At 34.0% G+C, this 16,589-nt stretch overlaps 1 protein-coding gene across 3 annotated transcripts in view; it reads left to right on the top strand.

Moving 5' to 3' along the window:
* STAT4 (signal transducer and activator of transcription 4) overlaps window positions 1-16,589 on the top strand; it is a 104,556-nt gene that overhangs the window by 21,373 nt on the left and 66,594 nt on the right. For 2 of the 3 annotated variants that reach the window (XM_039844283.1, XM_039844284.1), the window contains one exon: window positions 932-1,076. The exons of the other annotated variant lie outside the window; for it this stretch is intronic. In XM_039844283.1, coding sequence (XP_039700217.1) covers window positions 932-1,076 — 145 coding nt within the window. The remainder of the gene's footprint in view (window positions 1-931; window positions 1,077-16,589) is intronic. 3 annotated transcript variants of the gene reach the window in all.

Raw genomic sequence — 16,589 nt, 5'->3', positions numbered from 1 at the left:
TACAACTAGAAAATATTTTTTTTTGCTTTAAATAGTTATCTAACTTTTTTATTGTTATAAAATATACATAACATAAAATTTACTATTTAACCATTTGTAGGCATACAGTGTAGTGGCATTAAGTACATTCATATTGTTGTGCCACCATCCAGCTCCAGAACTTTTTCATCATCCCAAACTCAAACTTTGTACTCATTAAACAAAAACTCCCCATTCTCTTCACCCCAGCCCCTGGCAACTACACTTCTATTTTCTATTTCTCTGAATGTGACTACTCTAGGAACTCCATATAAGTAAAATCACATCATATTTGTCTTTTAGTGACTGATTTATTTCCCTTAGCATATGTTCTCAAGATTCACTCATGTAGCATGTATCAGAATTTCCTTCCTTTTTAAGGCTGAATAATATTCTATTTTTTCTATATATAATCTCACATTTTGTTTACCATTCATCTGTTAAAAGACATTTGAGTCGTTTCCACTTTTTGACTATTGTGAATAAAGCTGCCATAAACACTGTTGTACAAATATCCGTTTAGGTCCTTGGTTTCAATTCTTTAGGGTGTCTACCCAGAAGGAGAATTGCTATATGTAATACTGTGTTTATATTTGGAGGAATCTCCATCCTATTTTCTACAATGGCTGCACCATTTTTCATTCTCACCAGCAATGGACAAGGGACTCAATTTCTCCACATCTTCACCAATACTTACTTTGTTTTCAATAATCTCATCCAATAGATGTAGTGTTTGATTTGCATTTCCCTAACGATTAGTGATGTTCAGTATATTTTCATGTGTACAGTTTTTAAAAAAACAGTTAAATGCTTATCACCGTGGAATAGATGTATCACTTTAAAATTAGTGTGGTAAAAAAGTAGGCATTTTCTAAGTTGTTTCCTGCTGTGTAATAACACTTGTGTTTTTTAGGGAGGCAGCTTCTAACAATGAAACCATGGCAACAATTCTTCTTCAAAACTTGTTAATACAACTGGATGACCAGTTAGGTCGTGTTTCCAAAGAGAAAAACCTACTCTTGATACACAATCTAAAAAGAATTAGGAAAGCCCTTCAGGTGAGACAAAATATTCAGATTTATAAGTCTTAAATTCAGTAAAAAAAAAAAAAATCAAATATATACCCTTATATTATTTTAAAACCAGATTTAAGAAGATAAAATCTGAATTCTCTTACCATCTTAAATTTTGTTCTCAATTTTATTTCATTATTCAATGTTTGTTTTTCATGAAATTTTGAATTTGAAATGCACTATAAGTGGGAGTGTATGTGTGATTTACATGTGACTGTTAGTTATGATAAAATTTGGCAATGCTGGAACAGGGATTTAAAAGATAATAATTTCATGGCTACCCCAACCCCCCTAGGCTTCCTTGCCTTGTCTTGTATGTAACAATTTAGAGTTAGTATTATTCTCATTGATAGTGGAGGCATCACGGTTGCATGTGCCTTCCAGATTTGATTCAGATCTCACCTCCTTCTAAAAACTTTGTGTTGCATTCTAGCTCCCTATTCCAAAGGTTTACCCAGGCAAAGCCCATCTCTGTGTTCTCACAGCAATGGATTATATTTGTACCACGGCGTTTAGTGTCTTCTACATTAGAGTTATTTTTCTGTGTTTGTCTTCTCCCACAAACTGTGGGCTCCTTGAGGCAAGGACTTTAGTATTCAGCTTTGAATTCCCAGCACAGGCTGGACATATGATAGATGTGTAATATTCATTGATTAAAGGGATGAATGAATGACGTGAGTGAATCAGGGATCTAAATAATTAAGGACAGCCTAACACTGAGCTAAACCCGGAGGTATTTTGAAACAAACTCTGCCTTGATATTTACTTAGTGCCTATACAACGTATTAGATAACATTTGAAAGGTATGTATAAGTGTCATTTTTCAGTGAGGCATTCTTAGAATCCCAAACTTACAATGAATATATTTTTAGAAAAGTTTGCCTAGACTGTAAAAGAAATGTGCTTGAAATTACTAACATCTGTGAGAGGGATATATATATATATATATGTATGATATATATATATATATGATATATATGTATTATATATATGTATTATATGTGTGTGTACTATATATATGTGTGTATATATATATACTCTCTCTGTATATTCTATATATATATAGATGTATATATTTTTTTCTTATTGTTTGTATTACACTGAGCCATCTTTGCCCTTGTCGTCCCCTATAAATTTGCAAGATACTTGGCCAGGGGTAGAAAAATAGCTTGTTGCCAACAAACATACAGTATTCACAGCATAAAGGAAAACTATCTCTTATGGAGATAAGACATTTAACCTTGGCTTCATTAGCTTAGTGCTCTAATCAATAAAGCTAAAATAGGGGTTGGCATACTGCTTCCTACAAGTCAAATGTGGCCACTGCCTGTTTTTGTATGGTGCATTACTAAGAATGGTTTTTATACTTTTAAGTGATTGAAAAAAATAAAAAATTAAATTAAGTACATTTGTAACATGAAAATTATATGAGATTTAAATTTCATTTTATTGGAACATGGAATAACACATTGACCATGGCTACTTTTATAGTATGACCATGGAGTGGTTGTGACAGAGATTGTATGGCCCCCAAAGCCTAAATAAAAATGGACGTGTATGTGATTGTGTGTGCACCAGGCATATTCATCTTGCCCTTTATAGGAAAGTTTGCTGACTTCTGTCCTAGAAGCAAAAGCCCTACACTTTGCTAGAGGGGCAGGGATGGGTAAAATGGATGATGCATGGTCTTGGAAAATCCTGACTCTCAAAATGTGGCTTTGGGCATATCACTTAATCTTTCTGAATTCTCCTGTCTTTTAATATATATATAAAAGAATGACTGATATTTACCTTTTGAAATTGTAAGAAGATTGGAGCTTTTATTCTGGCAAAAAAAAAATAGATTTTCAATAAATGGTTCTTCCTGTCGATAGGGAAAATATCAGGACCTTCTTAGTATAAATCAAGGATAAACATACAACCCATCTTTTTTTCTGGATGGGTATCAGTTTGCAAGGGAGCTCAAGAACCTGCAGTAATTCCCAGTCATATTTCAGCACAAGCACAAACTCTTGTGCTTATGTCACTGGCCCTTCAGCATCTTGGCTCTGTAAACCTTGCCAACAAACTGTCCTGAGCTCCTCAACATCCTTGCCCCAGAAAAACAGATCTACTCCTTGTTCCGTAACACACCAAGATCACTGTTAAATGACTCTGAGCCTTTGTCCATGACCATCCCATGGCCAGGAATGCTCTGCCATCTTCCTTTCCATTTACTCCTACAGGAACTGTGGAGGTCCCCAGGCTGCAAGGAAACCTTCACTCGCACGTTAGCCCTTATTCTCACCCTTCGTGGAGCACTGGTTGCAAGATAACCAGCATTTCATCAGTGCTGGATGTATCTAAGCAGGGTAAAAGCCTAGCCTCCTTTTGTGACCTCCCTCCTCCCTCTGGTACCCAGTATAGTTAACTACAAACTGGGAACTCAAAAAACGGTTTGGCTAGTTAAGATACTTTGAATTGACAAAAACACTTGCTGTTTTTGTGTGTGTGCTTTTGCATATTTTTTAAATAAGCTCTCCTTACTGGATATTTATACTAATTCATAACACAGTAAAAATTAGTAATAAAGAACATCATCAACTGGTTTTACACCTAAACAAACTCGAATTTTATGTTTCTTTTTAACCGATCATAATTCCCATTATGTTTTTTAATAAGACAAGTCTTTTAATAGAACACGATCCCCTGCTCCTCCAAAAAGGAGAAAAAATACCTATCGAAAGGTTATTGATGCTGTGTTTATCTGGTTTAAGCATTCTCATCCTCTGGAATCTATTTTAACTATTATAAGGAAAAAGAACAAACCATATGATACCAGGGGAACTAAGCACGGAGCAGGTGAGGTCTCCAGTTTCAATATTTAAATTTGCTGTTTTATATAACGTCACTTCCAATAAGAATTTAGAATGGCTTGTTATAAAGACAAGTTAAACGAAACCACTGAATCAAGGGTGAAGGCAGATTCCGAGTTGGGAAACAGTGAACACTGATGTCCAATTGGTTTTAGCTCCTTTAAGGGGAGGCAGCCTCAGGTCACGGCCAGGAGCAAGGTCTGCATCAGGTTGAACCCTGGCTCTGTGACTCACTTTCTGTCTGTCCCAGGGCAAGGTATTTACCTTCTTTGGCCTAAAGCATGTAGTAAAGGCTATGTTAGGATTTACTAAAACCATATTTCTGCCCCAGATATTTCAAGAATGCTTTACCCTGTTCTTGGATCTTTTTAAAAATCAAAACAAAACAACAGGTTTTATATTTTAGAGCAGTTTTATGTTTACAAAAAAATTGAGCAGAAAGTACAAAACATTCCCATATACACCATCTTCATTTCCCCTCTCTAGTTTCCCCTATTATTAACATGCTGCATTGGTGTAGTACATTTGTTACACTTGCTGAACCTATTGGGATACATTACAGTAGTCTCTCTTTATCCACAGTTCCTGTTCTGCAGTTTCAGTTATCTGCAGTCAACTACGGTCCAAAAATACTAAATAGACAATTCCAGAAATAAATCATTCTTAAATTTTAAATTGCACGCCCACCGTTCTGAGTAGCATAATGAAATCTCACATGTCCTGCTCCACCCTGCCCTGGATGTGAATCCTCACTGCTAAGCACACTGCCAGTCCATCAGTTAGTTACTTAGTAGCAGCTTGGTTATCAGATCCACTGTTAGGTATTGCAGTGCTTGTGTTCAGGTAGCCTTTATTTCACTTAATAAAGGCCCCAAAGCCCAAGAGCAGTGACGCTGGCAATTCAGATATGCCAAAGAGAAGCTGTAATGTGCCTCCTTTATGTAAAAAGGTGAGTACAGCAATATAAAATATTTTGTGTGAGAGAGAGACCACCTTAGATAACCTTTATTACACTATATTGTTATTATTGTTCTATTATTATTAGTTGTTAATCTCTTACTGTGTTTAATTTATAAATTAAACTTTATCATAGGTATGTATGTAAAGGAAAGAACATAGTACAAACGTTCCCGACTTAACGGTGGTTCGACTTAAGATTTTTTGACTTAGGATGGTGCGAAAATAATATGCATTCAGTAGAAATTATACTTTGAATTTTGAATTTCGGTCTTTTCTTGGGCAACTGGTATGTAGTACAATACTCTCTTGTGATGCTGGGAAGCAGCAGTGAGCCACATCTCCCAGTCAGCCATGTGATCACAGGGGTAAACAGCCAATACTCTATGGTGTATTTATTGTGTAGATGATTTTGCCCAACTATAAGTGTTCTGAGCACGTTTAAGGTAGGCTAGACTAAGCTATGATGTTTGGTAGGTTAGGTGTATTAAATGCATTTTTGACATGATATTTTCAACTTACAATTGATTTATGGGGATATCACCCCATCAAGTGAGGGAGCATCTGTATATGTAGGGTCAGTACTATCTGCAATTTCAGGCATCCACCAGGGTATCCACTGGAATGTATCCCTTGTGGGTAAGTGGAGACGGCTGTACTACAATTTGTTTATTCTTAGCACTTATGACTATAGCTGATGTTAACATGTATATGCAGATTTTTGTGTGGGCATGAATTTTCAACTCATTTAGGTAAGTACCTGAGACCTCGCTTGGTGGATCTTTGTTCTTGGACTTCCTCTCTGTGTCTCTGTCTGTTATAACAAAAATACAAGTGATTGGGTGGATTTTAAACAACAGACATTTAATTCTCACTGTTTTGGAGGCTGGGAAGCCCAAGATCAAGGCCCTAGCAGATTTGGTGTCTGGTTCAGCTTTCTGATTCATAAATGGGGGCCTGTTCACTGTAATGTCACATGGCAGAAGGGGGACGGTTGCTCTCTGGGGTCTCTTGTATAAGGACACTACTCCCATTCATGAGGGCTCTGTCCTCATGACCCAATCACCTCCCAGAAGCTGTACCTCCTAATACTATCACACTAGGGGTTGGGATTTCAATACGTGAATTTGGGGAGACACAAATATTTAGTCTATAACAACCTTTCTCTCTCAGATAGAATGACTTTAAAAAATAAATAGGTGCATATTCATAATAAAAATTGAAGCAATACAGAAAAATGCAAGGAAAATATGAAATAATCCAAAATCTGCCTAGTTATAATCGTGTTAATATTTGATGAATGTCATTCCATACATCTATACATATATATGCAGATAGAAGGCTGGAATACAGCCTGCCATTGACACTTTATACTCAGTAGCTACCAGTGTCTTTGAAGACTCTGGTGTCCCTTCTGTAACTCCGCTCTGCTCTATCCTCACTCAGAGTAACTATTAATCTAAATTTTGCTTTTATCATTCTATTCCTTTTTGTTACAGTTTTACTACATATATTAGTATATATATATACTGGCATCCCCAGCCGATATAGTATGTAGTATGCAAGTTATCAAACCTTACGTAAATGGGATCACACTTTATTCATTCTTCACAACTTTCTTTCTTCATTCAACATAGTTCCTGAGATTCATCCATGTTAATGTATGTAGCAGTAGTTTATTTATTTTCATTGCTACGCAGTATTTCATTATGTGAATATATCACAGTTCATCCATTTTACCATTCATGGATTATTTCCTGTATTTCTTTGCTGTTTCAAACAGTGCTGGTCTGAGCAGTCTTATGTGTGTGCTCCTTGATGTACATGTGCATGACATTCTTTAGGATATATACCCAGGAGTGGAATTACTGAATCATGGAGTTTGTACATCTTTAATTGTACTGAGTAATGCCAAAATTGTTTTCCAAATGATTATACCAGTTTACACTCCTCCGGTAGAGTAAGAGTTCTGGTTCCTTATCCTTGCCCCACATGTGTTATGGTCATAAATTGCACACCAATCTGGTGGTATATCCATCTTATTTCTTTAGCTTAGTTGTTTGTTCCTTTTATAACTTTTTTATTCAAATGATTACTTCATTTCTTTTCAGCCTTTCTTTTTTTCTCTTACAAATGAATTTAACATTTTTGAGAGATACTTTATATATACTTTAATATGTAGTTCTCTCATTGTTCATATATAAATAGCCCATAATTCGAGTTTTGACTTCTATTTCTAGCTAGATAAATGTAAAAACCATTCCACCAAAAATATATAGAAATGCTAGGTAAAATATAACAGACTTTTAAATGCACAGATAAGTCTATCACAAATTAAGGGAAGTTTTTTTTTTATACTAAAAAACAATGTTTTAACTATAAAACAGAACTGTAAGTAGGAGCTGACATGGTGGCTGTCATACATTCTTAGATTCTAGAAATACAGGTCCCAAGCATAATAAATAAAAAGAAACTACAGAGAGAAAAAAAAAAGATTCTAAAAATAGCAAGAGAAAGCAAATATATTACCTGCACAGAATGAGAGATAAACTCAAAACCAAATTTAAAACAGTTAACGAGGAAGAGAAGAGTAGAATAATTTCTTCACAGAGCTAGAATACAATATCCATCTTAAAGTTCTATACACAGCTAAACTATTACATAAAATTAAAGGTTTACTACAAAGACACTCTCGTGGAAGGAGCTATAAAAGCAAATGAAACACGTGCTAAGTATGCATGGTAAAATTTCTGAAGAACTACTACAAGTGAAAATAGAGTGCATAAAAAATTGAAAATAAGAGAAAAAATACAAATAATATCTATTAAATGGACAAATGTCAGCAGTTATAAGACAAATTGTGTTTTTTATAAGGACACATCTAAAACATTAAATAATAAAAAGGTGATAAGATCAGAGAGGTGAGCTAGGGCTGTCTTGTAAAGAAGGTTGTGTGTTGGTTAGGAATCTGTGTCTTACTCTGAGTATGAGGGGAAGCCATTGAGAAATTTGAGCAGGGACGTGACATGAACTGATTTGTTTTTAAAAAGTTCACTCTGGCTGATACGAACTTTTGTTAATTAAGAAGGAATCAGAGAGACCTGTTAGAAAATTCCATTGTTTTTTGAGAGCAACGTATCCAAGTATTTTTCTATTGCTGTGAATTTATCAGCCCTCCTAAACTTCTAGAAGTTTTTGCTTTATGTATTTGTTCCTATGTTGTGAGGAACATAGGTAAAAGGTAATATTGGTGATTTAAGCTTTTTAAAAAATCAATACGAAACATCCTTCTTTGATCCACTTACTATTTTTTCATCTCTAAATTTTATTGTGTGACTTTCTTATTGTTACCATTTACTAACTGGCAAATGAATCCCTCTCTTCATTTTCATACTTTCTGTGTCTCTTTGTACTAAGTCTTTTACAAATATCATATAGTAAATATTATTTAGTGAACACATATTTAAGGAGTCCTTACTATGTTATCAGTCACATTTTAAATACTAGGAATACAATTGCAGAAGTCATGAAGCTTAGAGTCTAAAAAATTCACACCTCCTATGTTTTTGTTTTTAATTTGTAGAAACTTCTATTTCTCAAAAGGTAGTGTGAAGGAAGTAAGAAGAAACAGGCATCAGCAAATTTATCTCATAATTTAAAAAAAAAAAACCTCCATCAGTTAAGAAGATTGTGTTCAGGGTTTTTGGTGTTAACTCTGTGGTTAGTAATCTCACCGCCTATGAACATTTTTCACTGACCAGGGTAATGATTGCTCTATTTGTGAGAGTTTTAAACTTAGTGGGTGAGGGGGCGCATGTGAGTGTAACTCACACCTCACATGTTCTATACTCTACACTGTGGCAGCCTCTTTCTCAGAGGTTATTTAATAGATTTGCCTGAGAAACAAAAACAAAAACAAAAACAAACAAAAAAACATGTTGGAACTGAAAGCTCCTAGAAGGTCGGGCAAGAGGTGAATTCCTTCTTGTCCAGTCCGTAAAAATCCTGCTGTTGGTTCTAAGTATCAAGCGAAGTGAGATTTTTAACATTACAAAGTGGAGGATTCAAAACACATTTTTGAAATACCAAAGGAGAAAAAAAGTTACTTGAACTACTGAGCCACTCTGAATCTGTCAGATCTTATCCTCTAGCTCATGTTACTTTCTCAGTTCACTCCTCTTCCTTCCCTTCTGTACACCACACACACAGAGAAGTGGAAGAGGTGACCTCAACTTAGACCTGGTCTATTCACTTTGTGTTAACTCTGAAAGAGCTGAATGGGGATTCAATCTATGGGGTCATTTTGCTGCATATGGGCGGCAGCCAGTTTGTCAACCACTCCACAGTTACTTTGCCCAGTCCCCAACACACACCCTCAAAACCTGTTTTCCTCTGAGATAATTACCTAATGCTAATATCATAACACTCATATTTCATAGGCTCAGAGACCTGCATGTTGTCCCATTTAAGATGTTGTTCGCTCTACAATTTGTGATAGCCAACAGACAGCGAGTGGTGTGCATCACAGTTCCTTGTCCAGTGCACATGACACTAAACTGAAAATCCAGTATGATCAACTCAGAATCTCACCCATCTGAATGTTGATTCATGAATCATTTTGTGCATATTCCTTCAAACCTTTATCATATTAATCCTGCCTGAATTGCTTTCTCTCCTTATTAAGTCTTGCCTAACAGTTTAAGTCTATAATGATTTGTCCTTTCCCCGAATTCTGATTCTTTTTGACAGTCTATGTGACTGTCTTTTTGACAGTCTATATGACAGTCTGGTTAATCTTCACTACTCTGTTACCATAATCTTCTGATTGGCTACTTTGGTCAAAAACATAGGTATCTCACTCCCAGCTGCTGAGTGGGCTCCTAAGTACACATGAGGTGCTAAAGTGGTACAGGTAGCCAAGAACTATGTTAGTGCCTAAAAAATGAGAAGACCCTTCTGTGTCTCTATGGAGTCAAGAACTTGCCTATTTTCTATCATTTAATCTGTGATTTCCACCTCAGTTGAAAAATATGGGAATAAGAAAATAAGCAGTACCACATCAAACTTTTAACAAACAGCCTTTCATACTTATCAGGTTTTCATAATTTATCTCATCATGTTTTGGAGAAAATATCTCACTGGTTCTCTGCAGTTCAGCATACCATTAACTCACTGTATCTTCTCCTTTAGGTTCTTGTATTTCTTTCCCTGAACATAAGAAATCTTCCCAGAAAAAGAGGTAAAGATGGAGACAGAGATAGAGTTAGAGGTGATAGAAATAGAGATAGATATAGAGATAGAGATAGAGATGATAGAGATAGAGAAAGAGAGAGACAGAGAGACAGAGAGACAGAGACTTTATGGCAGCAGTGTGAAGGATAACATGGCAGAGGTGAAAATGGAGGCATGAAGACCTTATTGTAATAGTTCAAAGGAAAGGAAATAGGATGCTGAGATAGACAATGGCAATAGGAATGAAAAAAAATGTGCTGTAGTTGTAAGATAGTTTGGTAAAAGAATTGTCATGTAAATGAGTGAGTAGATATGAAATGTGTGAGAGACCGAGGAATAAGAGATGACTTGATGGTTTAGTTTGGATGATTACATGGTTATAAATGCATATTGAAGATTAGATTTGGATTGAGAAATGGGATAACAAAAAGAGCTTGATAAAATTCTAAGGAGTGAAGTAGGAAGTTAATGGGAAGCTACTGGAACTAATATGCCTATATATTTGCCTACCTCCTTCACAAGACTGTTAACTCTTTGGGCACATGCATCTTTGCATGCCCAGTATTTAACACAGAGTCCAGCATGTAGTAGGAGTTGAGTGTCTTGTTTAATATATAGTTGAGCTGACATTGAAATGTGGATACTGCTTTATTGCAGTAAGTATCCCTAAAATTTGAGCAAATATCATGTCATTGCAAATGCAGTTTAGAGTGCATAAGCACAAGTTAGATTATAAAATGTTCTTCTGAAATCAACAATTTCTAAGGATGAAGGGAATTGGCTTTGGGAAGAAGTGTTTTTAAAATGTGTAGCACATATGAGAGAAGGACAGGCTCAATGGGACGAGAAGCAGGAAGAGCTGAGGAAACTGGAAGAAAGAAGATACTAACCTACAAGCCTGGAGAATATGTGCTAACTTGGGAGTAAGGACTGAAGTCAAAGGGAGCCACAGACAAATGTCCTAGAACTAGTCTTCACCTGGAAAGGGAGAGGTGGTTTTTCTGAACCAATACCAACTCCTCAGGAGCTAAGGGCTCTGACTCTTTGACTGCCAGGAGTACAAAAAATTTCGAAGTTCTTCACACAATAAAACACAGTACTATGACAAAGTGATTGTTAGAGATTTACTTAGAAATTATATAGGAGGGCATCTGCTATCCCTTTTCTTATATAGTCAAACCGAAAGAGATGTAGATTGCAGTCTAATATTGTGTCAGATATTTTACTACAATGCACTTAGAGCATCACTTTTTTAAAAATTGATATGCAATATGCGTGTAGTACGCAAATCTTAATTGTACAGCTCAATGGATTTTTTTTTCAATGAAATCCATATCACTACCACCAGATCACGATGTACAAAAAATTCTCCCATTCTTCTCCCATCAATAGCACTCACAAAGATAACTATTCTATCTCTATAGATTTGTTTTGGCTATTTTGAACTTTACATGAACAAACTCTTATAGAATTATTTTTTAGAGTTAGACTTTTTCACTCTACATTATGAGGTTTGTTCATTTTGTTATTTGTCATTATAGTTTTGATTTTTTTATATTACAACTTAGAATTTCATCGTATGAATATACCATGGTTTATTTGTTCATTCTTCTGTAGATGGAAACAGACTATTTATAGCTTTTGCCCATTAAAAATATAGCTGTTATGAACCTTCTTGTTTGTATCTTTTAGTAGATATATGTACTCATTATTTTAGTATATTTCCTGAGGTATAATTGGGTAATCAATGTTTAGATTTAGGAGATGTTATCATACAGCTTTCCACAGTGGTCGTACTAATGAATACTGCCACAGAAGTGAGTTAAGTTGTTCCATTTCCTACCCGATAGATCTAATTGTCAGTCTTTTTTCATTTTAGTGTGTGTATAGTGGTATATCATTGTGACTTTAATTGCATTGTCCTAATTAATAATGTTGAGAATCTTATGCTCAGTAGCCATTTTGATATCCTCTTTTTAAAGCAACTATAGTTTTGCCCATTTAAAAATTGTTTTGTCTTTGTTTTATTCATTTGTAGTTCTTTATATATTCTAAATAAGTCCTTTGTCAAATATATCTATCACGAATATCTTCTTCCACACTATGGCTTGCCTTTTCAGTCTCCTCTAAGTGATATCTTTAGGTAAACAAAAGTTTTTAATTTTAATGAGGACCATTTTTCAGCCTTTTTTAAAAAATTAGTATTGTTACTGCTCTTTGTGATCTGTTTAAGAAAACTTTGCTTCCCGTAGATCATAAAAACTTTCCTCTAGGTTCCTTCTGAGACTTTAAGTTTTTTAAACTTTCACATTTAGGATTATGATCCATATGGAATTGATTTTTGTTTCTGGTGTGATGTAAGGGTCAAGGTAAACTTCTTTCACGTGGATATCCAGTTGATCCAGTATCATTTATTTAAATAAGCATCCCTTCTTCATTGTAATGCAGTGATATTTTTGTCATAAATCAGGTAGCTTGTATTTATGTGGATCCCTAGTATGTTAGTCTATTTGTTTTTCTTTGAATCGATACCACATTTCAGCTAATTACCATGCATTTGCAATTAAGTTCTGATATAGGGTAGTAAAAGTTCGGAAACTGTGTTCTTTAGAATTGTCTTGATTTTTTTTGATCCTTTGAATTTTCATATAAATATTAATACTAGCTTACCGATTTCTACAAATAAACCTATTGGGATTTTCATTAGAATTGCACTGAATCTATACATCATTTTGGGAAAAATTGACATCTTAATAATATTTAGTCTTTCAATCCATGAACATTAAATGTCCATTTTTTTAAATCAATAGTTTGGACTACGCTTTCTAACCTGTGATACATTTTGTTATTTTTCCTTTTCTCTTTCCTCTCCCTCCGCTTCCTCTTTCATTCTGTTTATTGCCCATGAAATTGATTTCGCTATCTGTTAATGGGTCAGAACCTGCAGTTTTTTAAACACTGTTCTAGATTATGCCTAGAAGGGAAATTGCTGGCATATGAACATTGTCTACATTAGTAGATACTACCACATTGCTCTTCAAAGCAGTTTAATAAATTTATATTTTGGCCAGCAGTGTATAAGAGTTCTGGTTTTAGTGCCTTTTTTTTTTTTTAATCAATACTTGTTGTTTCAGGATTAATTTTTACCAACTTACAGTTGTGAAATAGATATATCATTATTGTTGGATTTCTCTGATGACTCTTCAAATTGAGCAACTTCTCATCTTTATGGCTTGATAAAGTATTTTTCTGTAATTCAGGAATATAATTTTATTTTCCACATAAATAGTGAATTATTCTAGCACCATATATTGAATAATCCAGAATATCCCCACTGATTTGAATGTGTTCATTTTTCCTGTATTCATCATATGTCAGTTTTTCCTATATGCACAGGTCTGGTTTTAGGTCTCGGTAAGCTATTTCCTTGATCTATTTGTCTATTTATCTGCACCAATATCACACTCTTAAATTGCTATAACTATATAACAAATCATAATATTTGCTAAGGCTAATTTTTTTCTACCTATTTTTTTCTTTAAAATATTGGGGCTTATATTTGTCCTTTTCCTTCTACGTAATTTTTAAGATCAGTGCTTAGGCTTATGAAATTTTCCATTGGGATTTTTATTGGAATTAAATTTACATATTAATTTGAGAAGACTTGCTATTGACTCTTTCCATTAGTGCGTATGTACTCAGGTCTTCTTTCAGTGTTATTTTTAAGCCTTCCTCCATAAATTTATAGCATATCTGTTTTTAGATTTATCCTAGATAATTTTTACACTTTATTGATATTTTGAGTGGTAAACTTTTTTTCTGTTACATTTTCTCTGTTTAATGCTAGTCCATAGGAATATGACTGATGTTTGAAAACAAATCTTCTGGAACTCTCTTATCGATTCTAACTTTGTACAAATTCTCTTTTGTTTTCTCTAGACAATCATATCATGTGCAAATAAGGAGAGGTTTAGTTGTTCCTTTCCAAGTTTTTTTGCTTCTTGTTTCTTTTCCCTCTCTTATCAGTTAGAGGTTTTATTATAATATTGAAGTGAAGCAGTCATAATAGTTGGAATGTTTTAGTTAAGACAATGCTTGCTGTAGGTTTATGGTGTTAAGGAAATTCCCTTATAATCTTGATATTACATTTTATCGAATAATTTTTCTGCATCTATTAAAATAAGTATATACTTATCTCCTTTAATCCATACTTAAGGTATCTCATATAGATTTTCTTATATTGAGAACCATTGTTATGTTCCTGAGATAAACTGGTTTTTACATACTGCTGAATGATATACTATTATATAAGATTTTGCATCTATTGGCAAATATATTCTTTTCTTTTATAGTTCTCATCTGTTTTCAATATTAATGTTATACTAATTTCATCAAACAATTTGGAAATATCACCTTTTTTATTCTCCAAAGCAGAGATTACCAAATAAGTTACAAAAGCACAATCTAGTTATTACTTTTATATATTTTATATATATATATATATTTCAATTGTATATATTTAAGGGGTACAACATGACTTGATATACGTGTACATAATGAAATGATTACTACAGTCAAGCTAATTAACATATTGTCTCTTCATATAGTCACCATTTTTTTATGTGTGACAAGAGCACCTGAAATCTACTCTCAGCATATCTTCAGTATTCACTACAGTATTATTAATTAGAGTCATCATGCTGTGCATTAGATCTCTAGGCTATTCATACTGTGTAACTGCAACTTTGTACCCTTTGATCAACAACGTCCCACTTCCCCCCGCTCCCCCCTCCCCCAGCTTCGGTAACCACATGAAACATTAATTTATTTAGGTCTTTAGTTTATCTCATCAATGTTTTTCAGTGTTTTTATGTAGGTCTTTCACACCTTATGGACATATCATAATTTAACCAGATCCCTAGAAATGGGCACTCGCTTTCCCACTTTGACTCCATTACATCCTTATAAACACAATGAAATTTAAAACATCACATCTAACTATTGTTTGTCATTTGTTAGTGCTATAATTATCATTTTTAATCGCTATAACTGGTATCTCACATCACTGATTTCCCCTTCTTACATTCTAATCTGCAAGCAAGAAGTCAAAGGGCAAAGAAGGGCCCCTCAGGATGTCCCATCCTTTGGTTTTCAAAACCACAACTGAACCACCTCAATCTATTTCCTGTTATTTAGAATCTCTAGGGAAGGGGTATTGCATGAACATACTTCATCACTCTTCCAAAGTCTTAACCAACATGGTTATCAGGAAATGCCTTCTCTTTTCTCTGCTGTAAATTACTCCCATTTTCTCATTGTGCACGATAAATGAACAAACATCAGTGAATGGAAAAAATCTCGTTCTTATTTTTAAAAAAATAATAATTTGAGGATAAGGGGGAGGAGTCAAATATATAGTGACAGAAAGAAATCTAACTATGGAAGGTGAACACACAATGTAAATATATAGATGCCTTACTGTTAAAATGTTCAGCCAAAACTTACTGGATTTCGTTAACCAATGTCACACCCCAAAAATGAATTAATTAATTTAAAAAAAAGTTCTCCATGAATTAGAAGACAGAAACTGTATTTTTGAGACTATTATTTTCCCACATATATAACTCTTTCTAGCTCTGCATATAGGTCCTAATCTCCAACTTTGCTAATCAATTAATACATGGACACTCATTGGTAAACTGTTCTATATAAGCCTTTTAATAAACATGTGAACCTCTTTGGTTTCAGGTCTCCTCTCAGAAGTAGGCAACTTTCATAAGTTATTAAGCCTCAAACCACACAAATTTATACATTGTAGGTAGTTTATCTCTGAGTGACTGTAAGTTATATCTTTTTGCTAATATAGTTTAATGTCATACCTACTGATTTTTTTTAAATTTTATTATTCCAAAGATGATACATAGCCAATAAAGTTTAGAAAACATAGATAAGTAAAAAGGAAAAAAAAATCTATAATTCCATCTTTAACTGATAACCACTGTTAACATTATAGTATATTTCCTGCCAATATTTTTACTCACATATATTTTAACTTATTTTAAAAATTGATATTGTCTTATAACCTCCTTCCTAAGCTTTATATGTTCATTTAAATAATCAATCAAACATGAAATGGCATTCCATGCCATTCAATATTCTTTTTTAGCATCATTTGTGTTCACCTATTAATTGGACGTTTATAAATTTTTCCAACTTTTCACCAATATGAACAAATGAAGTATAAACTTCACTCATATTTATGATTATTCTGTTAGGATGGTGGGTCTTAAAACTTCACACATCAAAATCTCTTATAAAGTTGTTTTTAATACGTATACCCACTTCGACGTGAATGTAAGCAGATTATTAATGAGGATTACGCTAGTTACTGTATTAAATAAACTATCAGACAATAAGATTTTATCATGCACATAATGGTCTAATGTTGGTTATT

Source organism: Pteropus medius, unplaced genomic scaffold (assembly GCF_902729225.1).
Source record: "Pteropus medius unplaced genomic scaffold, Ma_sr-lr_union100, whole genome shotgun sequence".
Classification (NCBI taxonomy): domain Eukaryota; kingdom Metazoa; phylum Chordata; class Mammalia; order Chiroptera; family Pteropodidae; genus Pteropus; species Pteropus medius.
The sequence above is the reverse complement of the archived record's forward strand: the minus strand, read 5'-3'. Positions and strand labels throughout refer to the sequence as shown.